This window comes from Balearica regulorum, chromosome 23, assembly GCF_011004875.1.
Source record: "Balearica regulorum gibbericeps isolate bBalReg1 chromosome 23, bBalReg1.pri, whole genome shotgun sequence".
Classification (NCBI taxonomy): domain Eukaryota; kingdom Metazoa; phylum Chordata; class Aves; order Gruiformes; family Gruidae; genus Balearica; species Balearica regulorum.
The window spans coordinates 4,092,414-4,104,749 of record NC_046206.1 but is presented as its reverse complement, the minus strand read 5'-3'; the positions used below and the strand labels follow the sequence as shown (position 1 = coordinate 4,104,749).

Genomic DNA, 12,336 nt, shown 5'->3' with positions numbered 1-12,336 from the left:
GTCTTCTTAGTGGTGGCAGCCTGTTGGTCTGCAGCTGAGGTACTGACCTTACTATAGGGCAGGGACATAGTTCTGTTTTATGTTTGTACAGTGCTAGCGAGGAAGGTCTATGTGCCGGGCAGGGCTCTTGAGGCACTATTTGGATATTAGCCATAAAGCCCATGTCCTGCAAAGGCCACGACGCAGCTTCTGCCTCACTTGAGCAGGGCAACAGGGAAAACTTTTTCAGGTGAAATGTGCTAGCAATCTAGTTTTGCTGCATTAAAGATTCAATCAAATATTCCAGAATAACATTTTGCCTGTCATATCTCTTGCGTGGTATAGCCAGGGTGCTGCAGCCCAGAGTGAGCTGTATTTTCGTGATGATCTCAATAATGCATGATTTTCACTTGAAGAATGCAGTCTCTTGTGACTAGGAGGGAAAGCTCCATGGCTGTTAGTTCTTTCTTCCTGTGCAGGGATGAAACAGAACGTGGCTGTGTACACAGAGACAGCACAAGCCAACCCCCAGGATCACGGCATCGCTCGCTGACAGCAGCCTTGGTCCCAACACCTTGAGCTGGGTCCCATCTCCTGCACCGCGGCCGTTCTCCTGCAGTCCTGGTGAGTACTGCCATGCTTACTTTCATGTCTACAAAATGAACGTATCTGTGCGCCGTTCTTCTCTTACCACAAGGATCCTACTGTGAATACCATGGCCTAGATGGCAGTGGGGCTTGTGTTGTCCTTTGCTTGCTATATTGTTTTGACCAAATGACATTTTGTAACCTAATATTCCCCGTGGGAAGCCGTTGTGTAAAATGAGACTGTTTCCGGGTATATAATAATGTTTTTGATAAATGCTCCATATTGCATGCTCCAATTCATGATTTATAGTTTTTAGCGGTAATCAGGGAAGGGGCATTTCCGTTCTTTGCTTGTCTGGAGGCAGAGGTGCTGGAGTTACAAAACATTTGGTTTTCCTTTTACTTGCTGCTGCAAGAGTGATTTTTTCCCATGCTATTCCCTAGGCCTCAAAACTCTTCCAGGCACTGTAAGAAAAAAAAAAAAAGCAGAATCCACTAGAGCAGGCTGCTGCAGTGTATAAGGACCTGAGGCCATTTTAGCTGGCAAATTTTAGGTGAAGAAGGGATGGTCTTGCTGGATTGGAGAGTGGAGGGTCTGGATTAAGTCCTGTCTTCATACAAACTCTGATTGACTTTGCCCATGTGTCTTGATTTTCATTTCTTTAAGCCCTGGTTGCTGGAGGTCTTTTCCTTCCTCGTAATGGAAGGTGAGTTGAAGTTTGATGGTGACAGACTCAGTATGGATAGGTTTGTTCTGTTTGGCTAACATACGGATGAAAGCCGTTTATTAGTGGTGTTCCTTTCAAGGAGGACAGGCAAGAAAAGAATAGATGGTTGTGACAAGAGGGGTAAATGAGTGATCTCTTGCTATGCTTGTCCCTCCCTGATGGACTTCTGGCCTGGGGAGGACTCAGGGCTAAGCCAGGGCTGGTTTACAGAAGGGCAGTGGTCGGTGGCTGTCACATCTGGAAGCCAGCCTGCTAGCTACGACTGCCCTGTGCCTGCTTTCCGTCCGTCATTCACCACGTTGCATGCGTCAAGCCTGAAAAGTCACAGGCAAAGAAAAATACTGCCTGCCCTTTTTGCCCTCTTTGTTTCCTGCATTTTGCTCGATTTGAGGAGTTGTTGGATTGGTTTCTACTAAGTGCCAAGTTAGATCGGTTCCTCTGGCTGTCCTGTGCTGGCACGGGTTACTGAATGCTTTCCCCTTCTGCTCAGTCTCTCCCCACAGGTCATGTTTGCCCACTGAAATATGAAATACGAACTGTCTCTGTTGTGTTCTGTATCTCCATCCCTTCCCTTTGTAACTAACCTGCTCGCCGGTGTGACCGTAACCAAACTTCTGTACCTGCGTGGTGCTTAGCAGGGGGGCAGCAGGCAGGAATGTGTCTGTCCCCTCTCCTTGTCATCTTGTGCTCTTAGATACAAACTACTCCCTATGCTTCACACTTGGCAGAGGTGTTTGGGTGCTCAGAGATGCAGGAGTGCACAGACCCACCCCTCAAGCACTCGTTTTTTATTGCTGTTTAACTAATTCCCAACAAAATCAAGAGGCATAATCTTATTCAGAAGGTGAGGTCTGCATTCTCGTTGAAGCCAACGGCAGGCAGGCAACTAACTGCTTCTGAAAATCTTGCTGAGTATCTTAAGAAACATTGCTGATCCCAAGTCCTCTTCCCCAGGGAATTATACACAGCAGATCTCACTTCCCAAATTAATGCTTAAATTTAAACCTTCCTGATTCTAGTCCCAGCCCAGAGGTGTCTACACAGCAGTGGCTCTACAGTGGCCATCTGCTCCAGCTCCGTTAACCAGCAGTGGTGATCCTATGAGTAATAGTTGCTGTAACAGCTTAGCTGAATAAATCACATCGTCCTCTAATCCCATGCACAGGGACAGCATCTGCTCTTCCTTCACTTCTAAGACAGGGCTTTGTGTGCCAGTACGTTTCCCCTCAGCAAACCTTCTCAGCAGCCCTGGGTGACTCTTCACTTACCCAGGTGAAATCCCAACTGCTGAACCTCCTTTTTGCAGTGACAAAACCTGGACGGAGCAGCTTTACCTACCCATGAAACACCCAGGTCCCACATTCATCCGCCTTCGTGATGTAATTTTCAGGCAGTAGCCCAGAACAGCCAGTTGCAAGGGAAATGCCATAAATCCAGCCCTCACTTGTACTGGTTTGTTCCACTGGGGACATGAAAATAAAATCCCCCGGGACCAGCTCCAGTTCATCATCATTCTGGGGAGTGTAAGGATAGATCACTTGCAGAGTCTGGGGGAGAAAGAGAAGCACAAATGAATGAAAGGATTGTTAATGGAAGGGAACCTTGAGCAGAGCGGGGCAGGTCCATACTGGACCTTTAACCTTAGCAAGGTGTGAGCAGCTCTCCCTGTAATGCATCACTTTGTGCTTTATCCAGGAAAGCTTTACCTTCAGGGAATTCCTGCCGCTTCCCACTCTTTGCTGTTGGAAAGCTTTTCTAGGTATTTACTCCTTCTTCCCTCTTTGATTCCTGTCGTGTCTTTGATATCCAGGAGGGAATGGGGGGTGGGGGGGGTGGGTGGGATGATGATTTTTTAGAGCGAGCAAAAACATGACTGTGTGCTTAAACATAAGCACCCTGTTAAAAATGGAACTGAATTCTTATTGGGACCTGGAATTTCCACAGCTCTAGTGGTTAGTGACTATTTTTTGTTCACCTGCTCGTGCTTGATCTGAAAGGGCAGTTCTCCTTGTTGCTGTTGCTTTTGAAGACAAGGCAGAGACACTGTTGGGGGGCAACAGGTTTGACTCTGTGACACCCTACTCTCAAAACTTGTCATGAGAACGCACAGGGCAAAACACACACAGTGACAAATACTGGGATGCTGCCACGCTGTTTTCTTTGTATTTCCTAACGTGAACAGGATTAAGTTAAAAGGTGGGGGAAAGATGGGTGAGTATGATTCTGTAATCTTCACTGGAGCATAAGGAATCTACACATATTAAATGTCTGTCAGTAACTTTCCTTGAAAAGGGCCACAGCAGTCCCCCATTTAAAAGGAGAACAAACGTATTATTGTCCCTGGCCAAGCCTAACTTCTGCAATGGCATCACGCAAAGAAAAACCATAATCTGCTGAGTGGCTCTGATCTCCTGATGGTGTCACCCCGTTTGCTCACTAATCATCCTAGACTATTTGTGGTATCTTCAAAGGAAGATGGAAACTAGTCACTATCACCTGATACCACAAGGGCCAAGCTTTCACACACGGCTGCCTGAAGTTAGATACGCAAAGATGTGAGCTGGTTCTCATCAGCAACTCCCTTTGCAATCACTGATAGTGTTGACTACTTGCAGCTTCTAAAGGACAAGATGACTCTTCGGATAGGAAAGGCGGCTCTCACGCATGGGAGGCATGGCCTGGGCTGGGGACGAGTGCCGTGCAGGAGAGACCAGCTCTCCAGAAGCTTCGGCATCTGTTTACTCTGCGTTGTGTTGCGTGCCGGACTAAAATCACCTTATCCCACTCCGCCACAGGTTTTGGGTGTCCCATTCTGGACAATGCACTTTAGTGGGATTAATCACCTCAACCTCAGGAGTCTAGCTCGCTGCCTGGGCAGGCACCTTTTGGAGGTTCCCTCCTCCAGAAGTTGATTCATCTTGTCTCGAGACAGACATCTTAGGTCAGATGATTCACGTTCTGGGGGTACCTGTTTCTCTGCACTGAGCTTCAGCACAAAGGGAGCCGCAGACTGGCTCAGATTTAGAGGTCTAATGCGTGGGGATAGTTACAGGGAGGTGAGATGAATCTCATGCGTGGTTTCTCTATGCCCAAGATCCCAATCTACAAAACAGAAATAATTTTTTTTTCCTGTATATTGTGTTGGAAAACAACATTGTTAAGAAAACTATGTTAAGACACTTAGATACTGCAGTTATAGAATCCAGATGAGGAAATGAAGTATATAGGCCATGAGGGTAAGTGTTTCTTACATGATGAAAGTAAACGCTGTGATTAATAATAATGTTGAGCCTGTACCAAAAAAATAGATACTGGCCTGGTTCTTGAGATTTCAGACCAGCTTACATTGAACTAACAGGAGAGTCACTGTTAGAATGAATTAATCCAGCAGGACATTGTTCCCGCAAGAAGCAAGAAATGAGGTGGGTGAAATAGCAAGTCTAGACAGTATGAGTAAAAAGCAAAACTAGGCAAGATGGTCTGTTTGTTAAGATGACCGGTGGGATGCGGGAGGTCTTGTGTCCTTGTGGGAGCTGAGGCCAATTCCTTCACATCTGCATAGCCTGTGCTGCATATCTGCGCAGCTCTCAGCAGAGGACATGGGAGTCCTCATTCGGCTCACAGCTTGTGAGTGCTCTCGAGCTGCAAACGCAGCTAAAACAGCCTGCGAGACTCTGCTAGGTCCTCTTTTTTTTTTTTTTTAAACAATTTTTGGACTGAAACAAGCTCCAAAAATTTACCTCGTGATTAACGAAGCGTATGTCTCGGGAGAATATCGCGGCGACCCAGTCGCAGCCCAGCTTGACGTCGATGTTTTGCGCTAACTTCTCCAGCGTTGGCAGGTGGCTGGTCTGGAAGTGATAGGCCAGCGTCACGTGGAGCTGCTTCTTGTGGGGCTCCACGTGAACATCTGCAGCGAGAAGATGTCAGTTAACAACGAGCACCTCTCAAGATTAGCAGCTTTTCGAAGGCGTAAGGGTGCCCATTGCCTCTGAATGGGAGCTGGGGGCAAAATTTGAAAGATAGCTTAAGTGGAACAAATTGTAGACCAGTTTCTGAAAAGGCTTTGGGGAAGTCAAACATGAGTTCCCTATATATGTTGCACCTCGGGTCAAGTTATTAAAGATTTGTGGTGTGATTCAGTTCTGAGTCACGCCACGGTGGTAGGCAAGGCATCCTTGCCAAACTGCCAAAACTCATTTGCATTCGAAAAACAACGGGTTTCTGGATGGTGTGAAAACAATCATTGTAATTTTGAACGAACCGACACTTTTCCAGGAAGGGGGTGGCCTGCCTTTCATTAGCAGATCTCTCCAAAACTAGGAAGTTTAAAAATCATAATTTTTACCCTCCCTCCTCTGTTCTCTCTCCTACAGTACCAATTACAAATCCATGGAATTTACAGGTTCATGCAAGTTGATTAAATCTTTTCCCTGGACATTAGTTGGATTACCAGTTTGCCCACTGAGGGTGAGGTATTCCAAAATTGTGGAAACAGACATGGATATGATAATGATTCAAAATGTTCCTGCAGAAAAAGAACCTGTATTAGGAAAAGTTTCCAGGAAGCAGAAAGGTGAAAGTACGTGCAATATTGGGACTCGTCCAGGAGATGTGGAAGTCATAAAATAGATTGTTCGCATGTAATTTATTCTTGCTTATTCAACCAAAAATTGCAATTAAATTTGACTGATTATTCAGTCAAAATTGCAGCTATTCAGAGACTTGGCTCAAGTGCCAGCCAGGGGTAGCTTTGCAAGCTCATCCATCTTTTTTTTTTGATCAGCAAGGAAAAATATGCTCTGGATCTCTGAAAAAGCCCCAGAGACTTCAATGTGATAACACGACCAAGCTGTGGACTGCAGTTCCCCTAAGAAAGAACCAATTTGGTTTGAATTGGAGCAGTCGCAGGGGCAGAAGCTTGCTGGAAGCCACTGATGCTTCCTTTTTCTGGGTGTGTTTTGGGGGTAAGAACTGCCCCTTCCGACTATGTCGGTTTGGAGGGTACGTCTACGCTCTGCAGGGGAACACTTGTACCGCTTCTCAGGTGGCCGCAGCAGCCTAGTATACCTGTGTTTGTTGCTGCCTTCCAAAATGCACATTTGTAAAGGTAACGGCCGTTTCCTCCTTCTTCTAAAGGGAAGAACAATTCTAGGTCACTGTCAGGTGAAAGCAATGTCTTTCAGAGGTGTGATGAACCTATGACACATCTGTATCTCCTCCCCTAAACCCGAGGCAGAGACCTGTAGCTGTTCTGCATGGTGCGCCTGTCTAGCGTGGAAACACCCCAGGGACTCAGAAGTCGCCTTATCTAGATGCACTTAAACTCCAGGATGAGCCTGTGATAACGAAGGACTAAACTGGTTGTGCTGTGACTAGTCTGGGGTGAGCGCTACGGTGACAGAGGCGGGGAGGATTAGTCAGGGAGCTATTACAGTGCTCCGATGCTGTTCTGACTTCCAAGTTTGGAGGTAATCAGAGGACACCTAGACAGCCTGTTCAGCAGTGGAGACCATCGGAGCACGGAGTGCTCTGGTTATTTTCCCCCCTCCCAGCTCCTGATCGGTTCACCCCTCCAGAAGCAGTAGAGGAGCAGGCAACGGAGCCAGCCATGTGGGTACCGAGGTTTGAAAAGGTTCCCCTTAGGCTGCCAGGGCACTTGGAGTCTTCTCGCAGTCCTCTTTACATCTCAGAAATACAGCAAAAAACCACGCGCAGCTTTTACATGGCTGAGGAAAGTTTTGTGGCAGTGGCTTGAGGTAGCGAGTGGAGCAGGAAATGCTCAGCCTTGCAGACAGCGTCTATCTGAAAGGTTAAGGAACCACCAAATGTCAACTTCCCTTTCAGGAGATAACACTTGAGATGAAGTGTGAGGTGATCTTTCAACTGAAAAAGCACTGAAACCCAAAGCACCCAATGGGGTGTTCCTCTGGGGCTCCTAGCCTTCAGGCCACTTTTAAAAATCAGGTATTGGCTTCGTGAGCTTTGTTGCTTCATACCATCAAAACATTGGTTTCTGAAAATGCCCAAGCCTTGACCAAGCCGTGAGCTCTTTGTAGCTGCCGCACAGTCACTCACCTGCTTTAGAAGCAGCCTCTGCAGCGAAGTCTGCAGCAAACTTCTTGAGCACCTCAGCACTTTCTTCCTTGACAAAAAGCCCAATGAAGTTTGAGGATGTGTAGAGCTCCAAAGGCAGAGGGGCAGGGAATTTACATTTCCACCGCATCACGGTGGCCTGCAGAGCTTCAGTGAGAGCATCCACCTTGCTGTCCTCACACTGCCAAAGGAAAGGGGACAAGCGTTTCTCAGGTGGAGAATCATTCCTTATGCCTCTGCTTAGCTCTCTAGCGCGCTCGGTAGAGAAAGGAAAGGCTTGGGTGGGCAGGCGTGAATGGTCTACCTTTGCTTGAACGCAGTGAGAAAAAGCACGGGGACGTAGAAAAAGGTAGGTTTAGAAATCATCTGCCCCTCCGTTTTCCTCAAAGCTATCCCCAAGTCACCTTCCTACCCGCCCCCCCTCTAATGTTAACAATCATTTCAGATTATGAGAATTTGGTCTTTTGCTGCTGCTCTTCCCTGTAAAAAAACCCACTTAAAAAACCAATTACCTCCTTAACAAGCCCAGGCATCAGGCAGTTCTGGTAACAACCCCCCCGAACTCCCCAGCACAAACCCTTCTGCAGCTACTGAATGAAGCGTGTAACGTCTCCAGTCTGGACCTGGCAAGGGCTGCTCATGAATGCATGCATAAAGGCAACGGAAAGAGGAGCTCTGGTTTACCATAAAGAACTGGCAAAGGGTGATATGTGGGAAAATGTTATGGGCTTTGTTCTTCCCACAGATCTGCTTTGACTGCTGCCAGAACTCAGACAGCTTCTGAGCCAGGGGGCCGGTGGGGCGCAGGTAGAGGACGTATTCCCGGGGCAGGGTGTCATCTAGGAATGGGTCACCCACATGGGAGAACAGCCTGAGAGGGAGAAAGAAGTGTCAGATTGACAGATAAAGACATTTATTTTTTTTTCCCCTAAAACCATCTTTCCCTGTCCTCATTCCCGTTTGTTCTCCCTTTATGGAAAAAATCAGCTCCGGCAGGTCAGGCAGAGAGGTGCACCGTCTCGCTTGCAGCCTATTACCACTGCTAAGTAATATAGAAAATTGGTTTTTAGTTCCAGACTGAGGCTCTGAAGATCTAACCTGGGTCACTGCTGCTGTCTTCCTGACTTTTGGTGTACAAAACATAGGGAGGAGATCACTAGAAATCGCTCAACATCTTTGAGAAGGCAGCTCTCAGTTTTCTGTTTAGGTGCTAGGGTGGAGAGAGCAGTGGTTCCTCTCTCTCACCTTTTTTGCTATTACTCGAGATCACCAACTCTCTCAGACAAGGCTTGTTTCTGGATTGTTTATTTACAGCACTTAAATAATTTTTATTATTGAAATGATTTTTGAATTTTTATTTATTATTTCAATTTATTATTGAAATACAATATTTTTGCTATTGTATTTCAGATAATGCCCCTGTTTAAACATCCCACATTCTAATGGCTAACATTTTAGGCATTAAATTCACTAATTTCTTCTACTCTTTTTAACATTTATTATTTCATACCAACCAGTCGCATGCTGCTTGAACACTTCTTCCACCTGTTGATGCCAGTGCTTTTTGTCTGAAGAGAGAACAAAATAAAAAGAATATTTCAGTGATGCTGGATTTATACGGCTATCGTGACATCTATTGCTTGAACCCGCGTCCTTGCCGGGGAAGGGTTGTAACAGTGTGTTTAGAAGTGGGATACACTTTCCAGACTGATTCTCTTAGCCCCGGGACTTTCTTTGGGACGTGCCGCCTGTCAAATCGCTGTGCGCTGTTTGAGGAGCAAAGTCATGCAGCCTGTTCAAAGTATGAGATACGGACCTCTGGGTTTTCCCTGCTTGGCCCGGTGTTTTTCTGGATAGCGAAACCACCGGCTCTTGGCACTTCATGACCTCTTTGCTGGTCGTTTGCTCAGCATGAAAATCAAAAGGTTTGGGTCTGGAAGTGCTGACGTTGCAATAGCACCGAGGACAAGAAAAATTCAACTGCCACGAGGGGGCACAAACCAGAGGTTTTTCAAGTTAGAATAACCTGCCCAAATTTGCGAGCTCCCTTCAGCCCTTGCTACGTTGAAAGCGCTCTTTTGCTTATTTCCCTTCAGGATGCCTACAAACACCTTTTCACTCCAGCTAGGAAGTCCCAAGTCTTCTTCCATTCAGCACGTTTTCCAGGTGCAGAACAAGCCAGCCCAGTGCTGTGTAACTTACAACAAGTGTTTTCAAATGCTCGACGTCAGCATTGAAATGCAGCTGTGGATCACCTCAGCTTTGTAGCTGCTAGAGACTGCCAAAATGAGGGATTCACCCAGAATCCAAATGGCATAAATATTTAGCAAAAAAATTGTGAATGAAGGAGGAAGAAAAGGCTAGAAACGTTAGGGTCATGGGACAGAACTCAGGCTCTCAGTTGGATGTCAGGAGGCAAATTCCCTATGAATAGGTGATTTCAGAGCTTCCCACTTAAGGGAAGAAGGGCAGTATTGCTCTCAAACGAGTGCTACAGATCCGGTAGGAAGGAGGCCAAAATGAACAGGATGGTGGTTAAATCTAATTACGCGGCACACGCTCGTGCAAAATGGTGTGGGTGGAGGAAGGTCTGAAGAGCAAGAAGCCTTTGCAGGAGGAGATAGTGGGGTCTCCAGGCAGCGGTCCCCTGAAGCCAGGGAAGAGGAAGGGATCCTACAGGTGGGCAGTGCCAGAAAAGGATCTACATCCTACGGACGCACCGCCCTGCGCCGCTAGACAGAGGCGTTAGGCAACAGGGAATGCATTCAGGCACCAGCGCAGCTCCCAGCGAAGGTAAAGCCCCGCCGGCTGCCGTTCGGCGTGCGAAGCACAAGCCGGGGTACAGCCCGGGGACTGACAAAGGCGACAGCCAGTTGTATTCTGCTGTTATTAATTTGGCCGAAGCAGCTGCCTCCCTTTTGCTCTGTGGGTTGTACGTCGTGTCTCAGCTCTGCCTGCTGTTAGTGACAGAAAATCTGACTGAGGACAGGAAAACAACTAGTTTACACCGGCCAGCCTCAAGCCCGTAACCTTATCTTACTAAATATGGTATGTTACAGCTTGATAATAGCGCAAAAGACTTGCTGACATCTTTAAGCTAGAGGGAATGTGTCTGACCAAAGGGACAAGAACAACGTACTATGCACCCTGGGTTTTTTGCAGCCAGAAGATGCTGCTGGTTGGTTATTGGAAGTGGATCCAGGTGAGGGAAAAGGGTCACGACTCCAGGTCCAACCCGTAGCTCCAGCATTAGGGCAGCTGGGACCATCCAGCATTTCTTGTTTCTGCCCATAGTGCTGTGTAGGATGTTTACTGCGCTTCTGTCGCCCTTTCTGTCTGCAGCGATGACTTTCGAAAGCACTCCGATAACCATGTGGGAATATGCAATGTTACCCACCAGCTCGTAGACATGTGTTGTTGACTCAGCTGCGTTTCAGCTCTGCCCTTGGCTTCCCCACCCCTTGAATATACATATTTTTGTTCATTTTGAGAGTAAGAGGAAGGCAGAAAGATAATGCTGCAAAAAAAAGGGCTGTGTTGCAAATGTGTGATTATGAAAATACTTCCTCCTGAAGCATTTTGCTGCCCTTATCTGCCAGCATTCATTGGAGATCAGCAGAATGCAGGTCCAAGCACCTGCCTTCTGGAAGGATGTATCTTCTGCGGTCAACATTGTAGTTTGGTCTGTTTTATCTTGCTGACCCTCCCCTAGCCTGGCTCAGATGCACTATGCAAAACAGCCGCTGCTTTGCTTTGAAAAGTAGTTCAGACAAGAGCAAAGAGCAAAAGGTTCTCCCCTTGCACAGTCCCTGAGCAGAGCAATGGCCGGCTGTGGATTTTCCCTACCCTGGTTTCATCACCCGTTTCTGTTGTGTTGCCTCTGCTGAGTTCGCCTCCCCTCTTGCCTGGGTTGTTTACGCTCTTTAAAACACAACTAAAATGTGACTCTTCTAATCGTACATCTTGTCACTGAAGCGTCTGTCTGTGCTGCATCCGAGGTAGTGAATTAAAAACCGCCCTCCTGGCTTTGAAATGAGCAGCTTCTCCTGTTGTAAAGCGAGGGCAGACAAGCTGGCTCTCACTCGTTATTTACTCTCTCCAGACCCCAGAGCAGGTCTCTGAAGGAGTCATGCACAATCTAGCAGGACAGACGGTTCTGCCACCCACCCTTGTTGACTTGTTCGCTTAATGAATTGATGTTTCCTTGGAACAAATCGCACAATAGAGCTCTGCTGGAACTGACTGTAGCTCCTTCTCCGCTGCCTTTGTGCTCCCGGGACCCCAAAGGACGTTAGAAAACATTAGGCTGGGCCCCCCCCATGCTTTTGTTCATGCGTGATTTCAAAAGGTGCCTATCTCTTCCACAGGGACAATAAACTCCCTTTTCAATTTAATTTTCAGTGCAAGGAGGAAATACTGCATAAAGCAAACAAAAGCCAAGGTATATTTTTATCACGAGACCTGAAGCTGAGAGACTTTTTTTTTTTTTTTTTAAATTCAGTGCTGGGAATGGTGATGATGACTGGTAGCCCCTGGTTAGTCACAAAACAGGGCATGCACGGCATCCTTCCCAAACACCCTCCTCTGCAGCTCCCAGCCAGGAGAGGACCTACCCTCCAGGCGCTCCAGCTCCCAGACCTTGAGACCTAAAAGTTGAGTGCTCAAAACTAGTCACAGCTATGTTTGGCCATTTACAAAAGTGGCCTGATTTTCACAACTGCTGAGTGCAGTGGGAGCTGGAAGACATAGTCTGCTCCTGAGAAAATCAGGTCACTTAATTAGGTGCCTAGCGATGGCTTAGGTGCTCGGATTTACTCATGCTGGGTAGCAAGTGTTGGCAGCTAAAGGTAAGAAGTGGTTTTGTGATGCAGATGCACCAGAAAAGGAAAGAAAAAAAAAAAAAGCCAGAAAATAGCTTATTTTTCAGAATCTACCAAACCAGCATC

The 12,336-nt window shown here is 47.0% G+C and overlaps 1 protein-coding gene across 1 annotated transcript in view; it reads right to left on the bottom strand.

Annotated features, from left to right (window-relative positions):
- The window catches only part of UBASH3B (ubiquitin associated and SH3 domain containing B), a 74,425-nt gene that overhangs the window by 17,005 nt on the left and 45,084 nt on the right, over positions 1-12,336 (bottom strand). The window contains exons 2-6 of the mRNA XM_075774628.1: positions 8,905-8,958; positions 8,075-8,261; positions 7,373-7,571; positions 5,035-5,204; positions 2,633-2,841 (exon numbers count right to left, since the gene is read on the bottom strand). Of these exons, the coding sequence (XP_075630743.1) occupies positions 2,633-2,841; positions 5,035-5,204; positions 7,373-7,571; positions 8,075-8,261; positions 8,905-8,958 (819 nt within the window). The remainder of the gene's footprint in view (positions 1-2,632; positions 2,842-5,034; positions 5,205-7,372; positions 7,572-8,074; positions 8,262-8,904; positions 8,959-12,336) is intronic.